Genomic DNA, 16,465 nt, shown 5'->3' on the forward strand with positions numbered 1-16,465 from the left:
CATTTTTTGTTGTTTTTACAGCAAAAAAATCGCAGCGTGTCGGTTATCAATAATGCCCCTATTTTTTTTTATCAAAAACTTTTCACTGTATAGTTCTACCCTTGAAACGTAAAATACTCCTTCTTCTTGTCCTCAGTGTGATATGTAAAAACAAACGAACAGAAACTCATTGGTGCAATTTTATTGCAAGAAGAAATGAGCATAAAATAAATGGTAAAGACGGCCATTGTGGACATCCGTACAGTATTGCATCTGGACAGTTTGAAATTATAAATACACATTACTTTGATTCAGAAATGTAATTGGATGGAATTCGTAGACGTGCACAAAAAAAAGAAAAGAAAAAAAAAGAAATGTGTAATTAACACGGATGATTTCACAGATTATTTCATTCACTTGGTTACGAACCCCTTTTACCCTTTATATGGAGAGGGCTTATATAGGCTTAGCCTGCTGCCCAATCCATTTCAGCTTTATACTGAATAAAAATATTTTTTAAACTAACACTTTTTACCTGAGGTCAATTTTTTTGTGGTTTAACAAAATTTCTCTAGTTGATACATTAGAGTATCTATGCTCTAAAAGGAAATTTCACATTTCTTTGGGATTGAAATATTTTTTTTACCCAACGAACAGTGATCTTCAACTAGCCCACTTAGAAGATATTGCAAATCTTATAAGTGCATCCGGATCCAACAACATATCACTATGTTAGCTTATAGACTATGCTATACAAAATGCGAAAAAATCACAGGACACTGTACACTACTTGTTAAAATTTCGTTGTACTATACTAATTTGCAAAATGAGGCAGGGCTATAAATGGCAGAGGTGTATACCTTTGAAATCGAGATTATACCATCTCCACAGGACATTGAAAAAAAAACCTTCTTCTCAATTTATCATAAAAAGGGCTAAGGTTTTCCCAAAGATTTAAACCCTTAGTTTTCTTTCAGTACTCATTAGTGCTAATACACTTCCTTCAAAATTGTCATAGTTCATCAAATTGAGTCCATGGCGTCAATTTAGTTCAAATATACGCAATAGCCTGGAAGCAACTTTTCGGTACAAGTCCTATTCGTCCATTCTTATTAATTTGAATCATACTATTTGGCATTTCTCTCACGATTTCAACAATTTCATTCGATTGTACAGTGTGTTCTGATGGACCCTGAAGTGAACAAATATTTCGTTCAGCAATTTGACCTTTCAAAAATAAGATAAAGTTCTACCATTTTGTGTTTAAAACTTTGTGTCGATTAGTACTTCGTTGACGGTTTTAACAGTTACATGCAACTAAGAGTTTTTTTTTTAAATTCATTTAAGGAGGTAGACCTAAGGTAAGGGACACAACCGATACAAATCATTGGAACATTTGGTTTCGTTGTTTTACATCAAACTCATATAACCATCAAAGTAACTGGAGTTATTTTCATTCTGTCTCAAATGAAAGCTTGATAGGCTTTGGTGAAATTGAATATGATATAAACATATCACTGATTTCAAGAGCTATATCCCTTACCCTAGGTCTACCTCCTTAAGGTATTTTGGTTATTTGTATAGTCAACGTCAACGGAATAAGAAATACAGGATTTCAATTTCTTATTATGTAATTGCATTTCTTTGTGTTATGTTTTGTAATGTACCAAAATACCCATGTACAATGCTTTCCTGTTCTGTTTGTGCTGAGCCCCATGAAAAAGTATTTAAATCTTCACTTACCTTAGCAGTATAAGCTCTTAAAATTTTATAGTTTTTCCTTTCTCTTCTAATCTCAGTGGCACCTATACTAGCATATGGGTTCTCTGCACAGGTCCCTACCAAAAAGTTAATGATGTCAAAGAGTAACCAAGGGAACGAAGGCAATAGCGGTAATCAAAAGAATGTAATCCAGGGACAAAGACCAGAAATGGAAAACAGACACACACAACAAAGAACATAAAGTAACTAAAATAAAACGTACAAAGTAACAAAAGTAAATGAGCAACTCTGACTCCACTAAAAACTGGGAGCATGGACCAGGTGCACCGGTAGGGTAAGCGCCCTCTGCTTTTCTAGAAACAACCACCGAGTTGCTCATGAAAAGTCAAGTACGGGGTAGACAAAAGAGGAAAGGAAAACTATGACACGTTAATTAAGTAGCTATCATTGAGATGCAACCCGTTGTTGTGATTCGAACTGTGGTAAAAAAAATCATGTACAACAGCCATGCATGCATACACATTCAATTTATCACACAAAACTCATCACAACCCAGTTATGCAAAAATCATTAATTTGACTTCGAGATTAAAATTCGAAGTCAAATACCACCAATCATGGTACAAAACACCTCGCCCTCAGCTGATCTACCTTCATGCCAAATATCAAATATCTACTTCAAAGGTCAAAAACTTTACAGTCCAGACCCGGATGTGTATGGAAAAATCTTAATTTGACCTTCAGGTCAACATTCCTAAGTCAAATGTCATCAACCACGATACGAGACACATCTTCTTGATCAGATATACCCATATATCAAAAGCATACACCCAATGCCAAAACAATTACTACCGGACACAAAATCATTAACTTCACCTTGAAAGTGTTAGAGATTTTTCAAAATTGTCTGTCGGCTACTTGCCATGAGGTTTGGCCATTTTTCAGCAATTAATGACTACCAAAATGAAGTAAATGATTTGAATAGATTTGTCTATATATACGAAAAAGATGAGCATTTTTATATAACATCTATCGACAGATTAATTTCCGTGTTGTTTTGTTTTGTTTTGGTTAGTTTTCCTTTGTTTTGTTATTGTTCCTTTTTTAAAATTTTTTTTGGGTTTCCAAGATGTAGCATCAACCAACCATCACTTTCATCATCAAAAGTTACAAGCGTTTGTTGTTCCACAGGTGGAATTTTGACATGTTCTGCTGGGCGGCGTGGCATGGGTCGTCTGCTCAACGTGGACCTATCCCCTTGACCCGGATTTGCTACGTCGCTGGTACTACCTTTCTTTGTATAGTAGTTCTCGTACAGAATCTGTGCTGTTTAAAGTGCAAATATTCCTATTACAATGGGTACATGTAATTAAACAATTTTAATACTTAAAAAACCTCAATGCTTTTTCATGTTATGCACAATTAATCTTGATACAGGAATTATTGAAACCCATGAAAATTTTTTAAACAATATAAACAGAAAGATATGATATTCTCGATCTGCGCAGAAATAAAGCAACAACTCAGAAAGTGTTTAATGATTACTTTTTTGAGATAAAACTATTTTACCAACGCGCGCTTGTGTTTAGATGTGGACTTGTAAGGCGCCTATCTAAAAACACAATGGCGGATCCAATCCCCGAAACCTATCCCCCTATTTGTTAGAAAATATTGTAAATTTTGTTCATTTTGGGGTAAGAATTTACCATTACGATCGACCCGGACCGGACCTTTTCTTGTCCCCTCTCTGGATCCACCACTGTTAAATACAGAGTAAGAGGTATTTTTATAAGTTAGTATAATGCAAGCATCACAAATGTAAGCCTTGACATTATTATTGCGTATTAGATGGAAATAAAAAGAATCTTTATTATGTATATAAGCGATCTAGTGGTTAAAAGCGGCAATAGACCACACACTCATTTCAAGAAGATATAAAAAAATCAAATAAAGAATTTAAGGCAACACCATGCTCGTCATCCGGTTGATCTAAGTAAATGATCGTGAATGAGTTTCGAATAAGTTGAAAAGTTTATCCAATTCACGAACATTTTGCTTGATAAACCGAATAATGTTCTAAGGATTATATTCAAACGTCACAACTTACGTGGTACAACTGCACAAAAATACAATATATTTTATGTATCGTATCAAGAAAGCCATGAAATAAAGGATTTAATTTTTAAAACAAAACCGTGCAAATATTATAAGGAACTGATCAGGAAGTAAGATATTGTAAAATAGTAAAATGTTTGAATAAATAAGCAATTAGATATACATAGGAAGTAAAATATTCCAATAATTAAGATGTAGATTTCAAACATAATTATACATAGTTTATAAAAGGAATTATTATAGCGACCATTGCCATGCATTTTTACTCATTAAAGAAGTTCGGACAAGGTAGAGCAAATAAAAAAAAATAAAATACCTGGCCTATCGGATCCTGTTCTATTTTTATCGATGAACTCTTCAATGTCTACATCAATGTCACACAACTCGAGCTTCAGTCGTATGTTTTCTGCACACTAAGAGGGGAAACAAGAAACCTGTGAGCAAATGTCCACTTGTGATTACCCCGATTCCAGACGTTAAACTGATAAACACGTAGCCATAGTCCGGAGTCGAATTTCCCTATCTTCTATCAAGAAGCTATGACAAGTAGTTGCAGAGAAAACTACTACGAAAGTGTGATGGACAGACTGACGAATCTTTCCATTTATATCTTATAGCATGAGAATCTTTACGCAAACTTGTTTCTATATACAACTGTATACACTCAAATTTCCCTTCATCACCGGAACTCATACTCAAATAATGTTCTTATTATTTTTTCCTTTTTTTTTTTTAAGCTTCGTCCAATCGAATTTTCCAGGTGCGAACGGGCGAACGAAGAGACGGAAATCATAGTCACTATAAACCTCTCGTTTTTTTAAAAGCAGAGATAAAACACTAAAGGTTTACTTACTTGGTCAATGTCGACAGAGGCTTGGGAATCAATATTTGTACTCCTCCAAACCACCTCTCTGACCATTTCTATTCTGCTTTCTTCTAGTTGTTCAAATATCTGTAAAATATGAATTAAGGGTGTGATTTTCCGTCGTTTCTAGTTTCCATGGTTTCTCAAAAAAAAAGCAAGAAGAAAATAAATAAAAATAGATAAATAAATAAAAAAAGAACATAACTTTTATTAACCCGAATTATAGGCATGTATGGATCCCATAGGCAGATCCATGACGACCAGTCCTTATGCTCAAAAAGCTATATGTTGATAAAATCGAAAACGCTGGAAATCAATGGAGCACACCTCTCTTAAGCCAGTCATTGCCCCCATTTCTGAATTTCTATATCAAATTTGCCACTGGTTTCCTCTGTTTTAATTCAGCTTAAAAACTATACTTAAAATTTGTTGATGTTAGTTTTTGTATGTGTACACCTTTTTGGGAGAATCCGTAGATTTTCATTTCTTTGTTGCTTATAATACCTATCAACAATTAAACATTACTTAATGCCTCTAAAGAGTTTAAGTGGAGATGGAAATTGTTTTTGATCAACCACAAGCATATCAAATAAAATATTGCTAGATATCATTAAGATTCAATATAAGTTACTCATTATATAGCTAAATAAGAGTTTACATTAAAACCTGTCTAAACCAAACACATTTTTGACTTTTGAAATGGTTATGTTTAAACAGATGTTCGGTTTACCAAGGTTCAAAATTCTTTTAAGGAGGCGGACATGGAGTAAGGGACATAACTCTTGAAATCAATGATATGTTTGCATCATACTCAATTTCACCAAAGACTACCAAGCTTTCATTTGAAATAGAATGAAATCAATCCTAGTTACTTTGATGCTTATACGCGAATGATGTAAAATGCTTTACACAAACGTTCCAATAATTTGTAAGAGTTATGTCCCTTACCCTAGGTCTTCCTCCTTAAATTGATTGGATAAGGTAATAAAATCGTCTATACAGGTGTTGGATTTATCCGGTTTTAGACAAGTTTCACTCTAAATGACAGGATTTTAATTGTTCAACTTTCAACAACATTGAACTCCCTTTATTTAAACATGGATCAGAACATTACTAGTTTGTGTAATTCCCTTACTCCGAGTTAGTTTCCGAGTTAACAGTACCTCGGTACATTGATTACATTAAGTAGACGATATCTTTCAAAAGAATTCAATAAAAAATACAAACTATCATGATTTAACATGATAGAACATCTACTACTATTAATATACTTAATTCCAAAAATGAAGTGAAAATGAACAACCGTAGATAATAGAAATAATCTTTGGCAGCAGTTCTAGTGAAATTTGTTAAAACCCGTCACGGCGTTTGATTTAATTACCCAAGAGATGTGAAATCTGACTATCTTACTGAGCATGTATTCTGCATTTCCTTCTCCCAAATGACTCTAATGTTTTCTAAATTTTCTATGTTGTTCTTGTAAACGATATCTGAAAAGGGATTCATTCTGTATTTTATTAAGAAAACGATAGATTTTATTTCTCCCTGTTCTTGAAGCACACTTAATCTAAATCACACAAAAAAATCAAAAGATACAATTGAGAAAAAGGTCATTAATTAAAACGATGATCCAAAAACAGCAAACAGATGCAGCACTTGAAAGGGATATACAGTGCTACTTTATATATTCTTAAGTTTCAAGATTTCATGCAATTTTTTTTCAATTTTAGGAGGGATTAGGCTAGCAGTAGCGGATCCAGGGGGGTTGTATCCCATTTTTATTGGAAAATTTGTCCTTTCCACATGTAAAATTGACAACAATGTCAAATAATGTTCTAGCACCCCTATTTTTACGAACCCCGTCTGGCACCCCTCCTTTTCAAAGTTTCTGGATCCGCCTCTGCCCGGTCCATTATGAATCCACACCTGCAACCTGTACTCGGATGTGATTTGGTTGAATGCTCCGTGTTCTGCTCTTACAAGTTAATAATAAAAGAATTATGATTATACCTGCTTGTTCCATATTTTCTATTGCTTTGTCTTTAATCTTTTCCATCTAAAAGGGATGACAAAAAAACAACGCATTTTTATTCAGATAATATATGTTGTGCATAGCTTCTGCAAATTAGTAGCAATCACATTTCTTAGCATCTGGGATAGTTATTGCATGTACCTTAATTTCACTCAGGCTATGAACTATTTTAGTCTACAGGAGTTTAACGCACAAATGGTTTATACAGGATAAAGACATTTTAAACGAAAGAAGATACATATATTTTAAACAAGAATTGGACGGTCAAATTTCGACAAATTTGCATTTTTTTCATACAATTTTGAAGTTTTTTATGTTAGTAAGAAATACAAGAAATTGTTCTTTCGTCCTCGGTCAATATAATCTGAACAAGTCCATATATAACGTATTGACTTCGTTAAAAGTCCATAAATAATAATTATTGACTAACGTTCGAATATTAGCCTAAATATGATAAAAACTGCCAACACAATATACAAAGGTGCGCCAACAGATTTTTAGACTCCAATACGGCTTTTATCCGTCCGATACGTCATGTTGTCCTAGTTAAAATCCATATTGGCATAGACCAATATGACGTATTGGATTAGTTAGTCAATAAAAAATAATTGCGTGAGGTCTTCCACTTTGGCTGAGGTATTGGTATTGCCAATATGGCAAAAGTAAGCCAATATATAAAACCTTACGCAATAATATATCAAATGACAGTACCACTCGCAGAACTCTTACGATACAAAACGCACCTTATCAAGATCTTTAGTTTTGACTGTAACACTCTGTTTAGCATTTGAATAAGTTTCCAAGGCGTGGTCATTTTCTCGACATCTCTGAATGTATTTATCTTTTGACTACAATGAAATAATTTTGATTGACCTTACATACTAGATAATCTTTTTTAAAAATTAAAATAAAATAGAAGTAAGACAAACATGTCTTATGTTGGCATAAAGGTCACCAAGTTTTACAAAATAAGTACAATATCGTATAAAAAGGGACAAAACATCACCAATGATAGAAATTGCAATTAACTGCTTTCGGAATAAAGGAGGGGGAGCGAAAGGCAATATATATATATATATTTTAAATGTTTAGGTTAAAATCACAGGTTTCATTTTAACGATAGTTTTCCCAAGTTCACCAGGAAGAAAATACAATGAAATATCGATTTATTTACAAATTACAGTATTTTGTGTTGTTTCCTTGTTGATTTTAGCAGTCTTTCTAAAAATCAGGCAGAAAGTGATTCACGCATGTAAAAAACCCGTTGAATCCAGTTTTATTTCTTGTTCAGAGACAGTTACTGATCACATGACCTGTCTTAGTTTTTCATTTGGTTTTTTGCGCTTTTGAGATAAAAATTATATAGATTGTACATGGAATTTGCACCGGCTTTGCAAGAGTTATCGTTCTTGATTTGGCTACATTTGGTTGATTTATAGTGGGAGATGAATGTAGAAAAGCTTATCGTTACGTGAAAGTATAGCATATTTAGACTGAAATAGCATAGTATGTTTGGTGGTTTTTTTCTACACCATGAATCACTTTACCATTGGCAGTGTCTGAATTTTACATGGACTTGTACTTAATAGTTTGTATCAATATGCTTTTGTTTCGTATTATACGATATAGGTATAAATAATGGTTGTTTTAGTAAATCAAGCACGAATGTTCAGAGTAAAATATACGATTTTTTTGTAGATTTTTAACCCTTTATCGTTTACCACATGTAGCACCCTTACTAGTATAGGTGAAATATATGATGAATGTGGCATATCAAATCCTGTATCACATGCCGTATCAACATTTCGGTAGGTGACCATCGGGCTGATATAGGGGTCACGGCATTTGAAATAGATTTTTTGATGTAATATTCCGTATGAATAGAATAGAATAGAATAGAATAGAACAGAATATTTTATTTTCCAAATTATGGGGCCCATAAAGAATATATAAACCAGGTAAAATGATTTATGTAATTAAGTAAACAATAACACATTACACAGTAATACTCATGTGTCATTTATCATCATAAGCCTCAGAATCAGAACCATAACAATACACATAGATATCAAATAATAACAGTATCAACACAGGTCAAAGGAGCTGCTAATAAATTCACCGATTTTCTCCATAATAGACAAGTTTTCTTCTGTTAATAGTCAGAAAAAATTGAATACTCATCTAGGATATCAAAGTTCTGACAAGTGGTAGGAATATACTGACAGATTCCATTCCTCAAATTATTATACAGGGAGCATTCAATTAAGAAATGACGCTCATCCTCAACTTTATTTGTATAGTACCTCATTGTTATGTATGGTATGGGTGGTTCTTCACACTCCACAAGTGGGGTAAATCAAACTATACCTATAGTAATTAATATTTTACTTACTGTTGAAGCCTGTTTGTAAGCCTGCTGTTTTGTTTGATTCGCTCTCTTCATGTTTTCTTCTGCCTGGAACAGAAACAAAACTTTGAGCAAGCTCACAAAGTAAATACCCCGCTTCAAATTGAGTTAAAGTTTTAATGTAAAAGCTCTCAAGTTTGATTTCCCTCCTTTGAAGTCATCTGACAATAATTATATTTCTTTCATGCACATCTACGTATGACCCAAAACCTTCCAGACAGACGGACAGTGTTATTCTTATATCCTCCCAGACCCTGTTTGCGAGACTTAATGAACTTAAGACAAAATATCCCCTTTAAAAAGACGGAAGTGTTGTACTTTCTCCCACTATCGAATAATAGTATTCAGTCTGATAAAAGGTTCATGTTTATATATTAGCCGGGCTGCACATTTGATAGTGTGGGCCATTTTAGTCGGGTTGCATATTTGACAGTGCATGGGAGCAACCCCATGCGGACTCAAGGAGAATTTGTAGGCCTTATCATAAGGATCATTTCATCAATAGAAAGTATTTTTTCTACATATTATGGTTTTTGCCTGGCCAAAAACTACAATCAACGTCATGTTTGCTGTCAATGGCTTAACTTTGACAAGGATTCGACCCGAGGAGGATATCATCGGCCTCACCATGAAGGTCATTTAATCAATTGAAAATATAATTTTCTCTGGTTTACAAATTGTCGGCTTAAAAATGATAAGGGTTCTTAATGCAACTTCGACCAAATTGACACTTTTGCTGAGTTCTTCAAGTCGAATAAAAAAGTCGTAATTTTTTCTCTATCACTCACAGTTTTTGAGATATACATGAAATAAGTGGTCTTGCCCCTATGTTATATAGATATGGCTACCATGTAACTAACACAAATTTTACAATTTACACACTAATAATGCTAATAACCAAAATCTGGCTACAATCCACAGTGCTGTTGCAGACAAGATTTTAAAAAAATACATTATTAGAAGTGTTAAGGACGACGTGTACAGATGACGACTGACGCTAAGCGATGACATAAGCTCACATAGACTAACATATGTGGACCCACCGTCCTGTTTGTCATTGCATAAATATCTTTAACATAATTATGCATTAACAGTAAGTGTACGTTAAAAACATCTAGTGTGGACTATAAGTTACTTTAAGTACTGACTTTTTATGGCTGAAAAAGTGACCCAATTCATCAGGTCAAATTAATTTGAGTGTTCTTGAAGTTTTTCCTTATCTTCAATATGCATATCAAAAGTGAGCAAGTTTGAGTAATATTGGACCAATACAGATTACACTAAGTAGGTACCATTCACAACATAAAGTGGCAAAAAGGGTGAATAAAAATGTTAGGAAAAAAGTAACATTTTCCCATAAGAGGATGTATACACCTTCAATACAAATAAAAACAATCTGCAAAATTTCAGTAATATTGGTCTAGTACTTTTAAGCTGCAGATTACACACAGTAGGTAACGCCCGCAACCAAAAGTGGTAAAAACGACCGAATTCAACAAGCTAAATGTGTAAAAATTCCACATAGTATGAGGTGCACATCTTCAATATGTATATACACACACGAGGAAATGTTATTGGTTCACTACTTGTTGAGTAACAGATCTAAATTACACAGTGTAGGTTTCGCCCACAACATAAAGTGGCAAAAATGCAATGTTTAACAAGTAAAGCTAACTATGAAGGAAAAAGGTGTTAAATTCTATATAGTAGACGAGGTGCCACATCATCAATATATATAAAGTTTTAGTAACATTGGTCAAATACTTTTTGAGTTACCGACTGCAGTGATAAAACTTAGCTGTAGCCCAGTAACCCATGGAACTAGATTTTGAGCTGGGCTACCAAAATTTTGGGCAAAATTTAGTTGAACATACAAGATATATTTAATAAAAGTTTGATCTGGGCTACCAGCTTGTATTTCCTAAGTTTTACCCTTGGACTGATCAAAGAAGGTATCATACTAGTAGACTAGGTGTACCGTTTGGGTAAGCAACATATAGGAAATAGTAAAGTGCATACGAATTGTCTTCTCCCATTTTGTTCTTCGGTGAAGTTGTAAAGTTCTCTCTCCAGTGCTAAGAATTGCTTTGCAGCTTCGTCGTGTATCGAAGACATTCTTTCAGTTTCTTTTTGTAACTGTATGATAGATCTTCCAAGGCTTCTTCAAACGAAAATGTAACACATAATTATAAAGACATCCAAACGTCTTCATTCAACGTATTATGACCATACTTGGGAGTTACAAATCTATAACCCAAACACGCACCCTTATAGAGAAAGTTTGAATGGGACGCAAAGCTGGTAACGGTTAAAATAGCAGGATGTGTTTTTGCTGGCTGTAATAGGGGTAAAGTGTCTTTAGAATCAATATTAACGAATAAGATGCAATTAATAGTAGAATTTGAAAATAGCCAAAACCCATGGCTATGTGTAGAACCCACTCGAGTTTTTTTTTAGAGAAACAGTAAAGTTTAGCGTCAAATAAGAATTCCCCAGACTTATCGTAAGTTTAGGTACAAGCTAATTCTAAATTTGAAAACTTCTACACTCTCTCTATTAGGATGCTTTACAACATCTTGACACTGTGTGTTCCTTTAGATATAACTTACCCCATGACTGTATCATCAGTGTGTTGGATCTTTTTTACTGCTGAAATTAAAGCTTTTGAGTAGGTCTGTTCGGCTTTTATCCTACAAAAGTTTTCAAAAGAGACAATTTTGTTCAAATCATGAGGATGTAGTTAATAAAACAGAAAAAAAGACAGGAATAACAAGGCAGGTTAAACAAGAAATAAAAACAAACACAAATTAGATGAGCAACTCGGGCTACAAAACTCCACATGCACCGGTAGGGTAACTGCCCTATTAAATAAGCGACTCGTTTTCCACGGGGAAGGTAATTGTCATATGTTTTAAAATTACATGAGCAACTCTCCTCCTTTAAAAGCAAGTGCAACGGTAGGGTAGGTAATTTTATCTGCTTTGAAACAAATGAGTCAACTACCGCATGGTGGATCCAGAGATTTTGGAAAATGTGTTCCAGGCTATAACTTGCTCCTTTTTGCAAGAAGTTATCCAACAAAAGGGAGGGAGATCAAAACCCCGGACCTCCCCCAGATCCGCCACGGCATTGAGAATGGAGGAAGGGAGAAACATAATTTTGCTCCCCACAATACTGCATTGAAATAAGTACCAAAAAATTTACCTCTCTTTGAAATATTCATCCAACTCCTTACACATCTTCCGACCAGCTTTGAGCCGCTTACACAGAACATCGAAACCATTGTTGCCAAGAAACTCGAGGTCCTGAATAAAAAAATATAAATATAAAACTCGTGTGACGACTGATACTATGTATAGTACAAGAACAACGTAGAAGTGTCGTCCGTTCAGTTCACTGGGTAAGACAGTTCATCAGATGTTTAATTGTCATTTAACCTATGGAAGATCAAATTTATTAGTTGAAGTTAACTGTATATCACTCGCTGTAATATAAGTGCAAGAAAACTTCCTGGAAATTTTCGTTTATTTTACAGAGTTTCCGCTGTGGTAAAACCCTGTTATAAAAATTTACTCTCTTATTCTGATCAAAACGTTATATTATGACTCAATAAGCTTGTATCTTTATGATTTTTTCGGTTGGAAACAATAGTGCTAAAGCTAATTCGTGGAATTTTAGAATAGAAGAAAAGTTACTCAACTATGAGCCATAAAAATATTTGTAAGTAGATAAGTTGAAAAATGAATGAAGGCTTGTAATATTGTAAAATACACTGCTTATGGGATAAAGTGTTAAAACGATGAACACAGGAAAAACCAGCTTGACACTTTCAGCTATCACAAAGTTGTTTTAAGAGGGAATATAAAAACTCAATGGTTTTATATATATATATATAAAGATAAATTTGAATGTAAACAAACAATGATTTCTCGTCTTCTTAATATTGAAACACATAAATATTTAAAAAGCCCTCCATATACATGGCTAGATAAATCTGAGTGTATAAAGTGTGCGTATATGGGCGAAATTGAGAATCAATGGCGGGTCCAGAAATTCAGAAAGGGCAACTCAAGTAATTTCAAGTTTTTTCCTGTATAATCAACCAAACGTTTCGACCAAAAGGGGGCACCCCTTGGATCCACTCATAAGAATAAACTGCATTTTTTTCAATTTTCATGTATATTATACTAAGTCACAGCTCTAGATTAATCCTACGAGGAGGAAAGACCCGGCCAGCGAAAGATATATTTTTATATAGCCTAGCTGACAGAGTGGTCTAGGGCGCTGTACTTTGTGTAGGCGGTGTTGCCATATATGTAGATGTCAAAGCGGTACGACTTCGAGTCCCGCGGAGGAAACGACAAAAAAATTTGCTTCGCAAATTTGACAGTTCTAACATCGTTGGGAATTTTTCAGACCTTTATATATATATATATATATATATATATATATATATATATATATATATATATATATATATAACTCACAAAGTTCAAGATCAAAACGGATTCAGAAGCTGAATAGCGTGCGCTGTGGGTGATTGTACCTTTATCAAAGGCTCACATAAGCAACTGATGAGGAGCCTGAATAAAAATAACAGAGACGGTCTTTTTATCAAAGTTACAATTAACTGTGGAAGACAATTTAAAAAAATAAAAAGTTCAAATATAGTAGTACGGCGTATTGATGTATAGCAAGTAGTGCTGTACCAGCCTTAGATCTAAGACCTAAAAATGAATTATTTTTTCTCGTTAATTCCATCTGGAGAAGTTGTTTGCAATTTCTTCATCCAAAAGCTTCCCCGAGATACTCTTTTACATTTTGACCAGTTTTTATTATGTTCTATGATCGTCACAACAATGTTGTGGAGATCCTCCTGGGTGTGTCCGGCAGATCTAAGATGGCGACTCAGAGGGAGGTCTGGTTTGCATTTGTAGTCACTGCGATGACCATTCATACGCCTGTTGAAAGGCTGTTCTTTGTGAGTTTTATGCTCGTTAAGTTTTGTGAGTTTTATGCTCATATAGTTTTATGATTTTTATGCTGAGGAAGGATATCTGTTATCCGAAATATTCAATTTAAATTTTACCATCTTCTGGTGATGTTAAACATATTTAGACGTTTATATATATTTATATATATACTTCCTGTGTATTCAGCAAGTCCTGTCAAAAAGACTACGGTTAAAATATCCCCATGTACTTGCATTCTGTGTAAGATTTCATAAACTGTATATAAAGACCACCTGCTTTAGTCAACAACGATTTTGCTCTCCCTTGAATGGTCACTTAAGCCAGGATTAAGAAGGACATAACTAATTATGTAAATATTCCCTTTCTTTTAATCCTCCATTCTAACACCTTTTGGTTCTTTTCTCTGATTTTATACAACTTTTTGCAGTTTTCTTTCAACGAAGTAAATTTTTTTTTCGAATAAATTGTTGTCCCCTAGTCTCTTCCTTCATTACCGACAATCTTACAAATAAGACAACAATCCTATGAAGAAATGTTTAAAAGGGACCGTATCGTAACAGAAAAGTGTTATAATGGCTGGAATAAGGAATGAAATACCTGCACCGATAATATACTTTAAATTGTATCGAAAAATGAAATAGTGACTGGATAATTTACAACAAATGATGTTTTAACAGTTTAAATAGTAAAATTGGTAAGCTTCTTATTCAGAAATATACCCCGGAAGATATCGAAGACTGATCAAAAGAACTGAAACCCGTAAAGGCACATACAAAATTTAAAAAAATGATGAACTCACCCAAAAATGTTCTACAAACTGTTTTCGAGTCATGTTTGATATTGACGAGGAAGTACAAAATTCTAAAAATAACACGATTAAAGTCCAGAGATAAGTTTAATAGTAAATAAAAGTATCCTTATTTTAGTTGCAAGTATCTTCCGCATTTGTAACCATCTATGGGCTGACAAAACACGAATTAACTTATTAGATATTAATGTTGAATGTAAGCGCCCCTTAAAATTGCGATCGGACCATGCTTAGATAAGTTAAAATAAAATTATTAATTTATTATATAACAGGGGTGTAATGACATATACATGTATGTGCAAGGCCCTTGTCAATCGAAATAAAATGAACTCTTTTTGAAATAGATATCTTTGAATAATAATTAAAAAAAACTATTTCATATTCAGACTATGGGAGTATGGGGAAGTAGTTACTTTTGACCGCAGACTATGGGAGAATGGGGAAGTAGTTACTTTTGACCTCAGAATGTGGGAGTATGGGTAAAGTTTTTATTTCTTATTTATGTATGTGCATATTAAATATGATGAACCAGGGACTTTATACAACAAAATTTACCAGTAAAAATCAGTGATTACTAATTATCTATCAGTAATTGCCACAAGGAAAATTGATGAAATAGGTCAAGTTGTAACAGTTAATTAAGTATTGCAATCTCATTATTATCACGAACTTTATATTACATTATTATGTAATAAAAATTATATCATTCTAAGGAAGTAGACTTAGGGTAAGGGACACAACTCTTACAAATTATTGGAATGTTTGTACAGCATTTTATATAAATCTCATATAAGTATCAAAGTAACTTGGACTGATTTCATTCTGTTTCAAATGAAAGCTTGATACATGTATGCTTTGTTGAAATTGAACATGTAACACTGATTTCAAGAGTTATGTCCCTTGCCCTTGGTATACCTTCTTTAATCTTAGTAGTACATTCAAATGGTTAAACAAACAGAAAGACACAATGATTAACATCTTGTCGGGGTATAGTTTAGGAAAATTAAAATTTTGATATTTCTTTCACAAGACATAGGTACATTATTTCATTGTTATTCAAAGCACACTTATTAAAAATAGTCATTGTCACTCAGCAGATTTATCTCTTTCATTTGATATTAATTTTTTATTAAATGCAATAGTTTTCACAAACATTCAGTGACAAATCATGTTTTGTGAACTTTTAAATAAGTGATTGTTTGGTTTTTTTTTTTTTTTTGCTTATCTGTCAAAAAAGACCTAATTGTGAAATAAATAAATAAAACTATATGTTGCCATTCTCCAATCTTTTATCTTTAATATGGGTCATCACTCATCAAAACCCATCCAGTGGTTTGTACACCCTTAGAAAAATTACCTTATTTTCAACAGTGAAATTTGAGAAAATTGCCAAATAAACAGCCAAATAACAACGACAGTGTTCTATATAGATAATTACAAGTAACTTCTCAGGTTAATAAATATGTAAGATTTATTGATATCAATAAATGCCAATTTATTGATATCAATAATTAATCCTTAATATCAATAATTCATTTATTAATATCAATAAATGGGGAATACAT

At 33.4% G+C, this 16,465-nt stretch overlaps 1 protein-coding gene across 1 annotated transcript; it reads right to left on the reverse strand.

The window, feature by feature from the left end:
• Nucleotides 1-165: 165 nt before the first annotated feature.
• LOC148606415 (proline-serine-threonine phosphatase-interacting protein 1-like) lies at nucleotides 166-14,973 on the reverse strand. Its single transcript, XM_088546239.1, has 13 exons — nucleotides 14,892-14,973; nucleotides 12,324-12,424; nucleotides 11,729-11,809; nucleotides 11,139-11,280; nucleotides 9,105-9,167; nucleotides 7,456-7,560; nucleotides 6,691-6,736; nucleotides 6,091-6,170; nucleotides 4,669-4,767; nucleotides 4,132-4,228; nucleotides 2,847-3,026; nucleotides 1,723-1,817; nucleotides 166-1,171 (listed from the first exon to the last, which is right to left on the reverse strand). The coding sequence occupies exons 1-13, from the start codon at nucleotides 14,922-14,924 to the stop codon at nucleotides 1,031-1,033; spliced, it is 1,263 nt and encodes a 420-aa protein (XP_088402365.1). The 5' UTR covers nucleotides 14,925-14,973; the 3' UTR covers nucleotides 166-1,030.
• Between the last annotated feature and the right edge of the window lie 1,492 nt (nucleotides 14,974-16,465).

The sequence above is a fragment of the Perna viridis genome, chromosome 9 (assembly GCF_037379345.1).
Source record: "Perna viridis isolate PV_CMFRI_1.1 ecotype Kerala chromosome 9, ASM3737934v1, whole genome shotgun sequence".
Lineage (NCBI taxonomy): Eukaryota > Metazoa > Mollusca > Bivalvia > Mytilida > Mytilidae > Perna > Perna viridis.

Bases quoted from the DNA above. Each gene is read 5' to 3' on its own strand.
- LOC148606415 (XM_088546239.1), bottom strand. From the start codon at position 14,924: ATGACTCGAAAACAGTTTGTAGAACATTTTTGG. The intron at 7,561-9,104 runs GTAAGTAAAATA...ATTTCATTGTAG, and splicing joins CTTACAAACAGGCTTCAACA to TCAAAAGATAAATACATTCA. The intron at 3,027-4,131 runs GTATTTTATTTT...CACTTTAAACAG, and splicing joins AACAGGATCCGATAGGCCAG to CACAGATTCTGTACGAGAAC.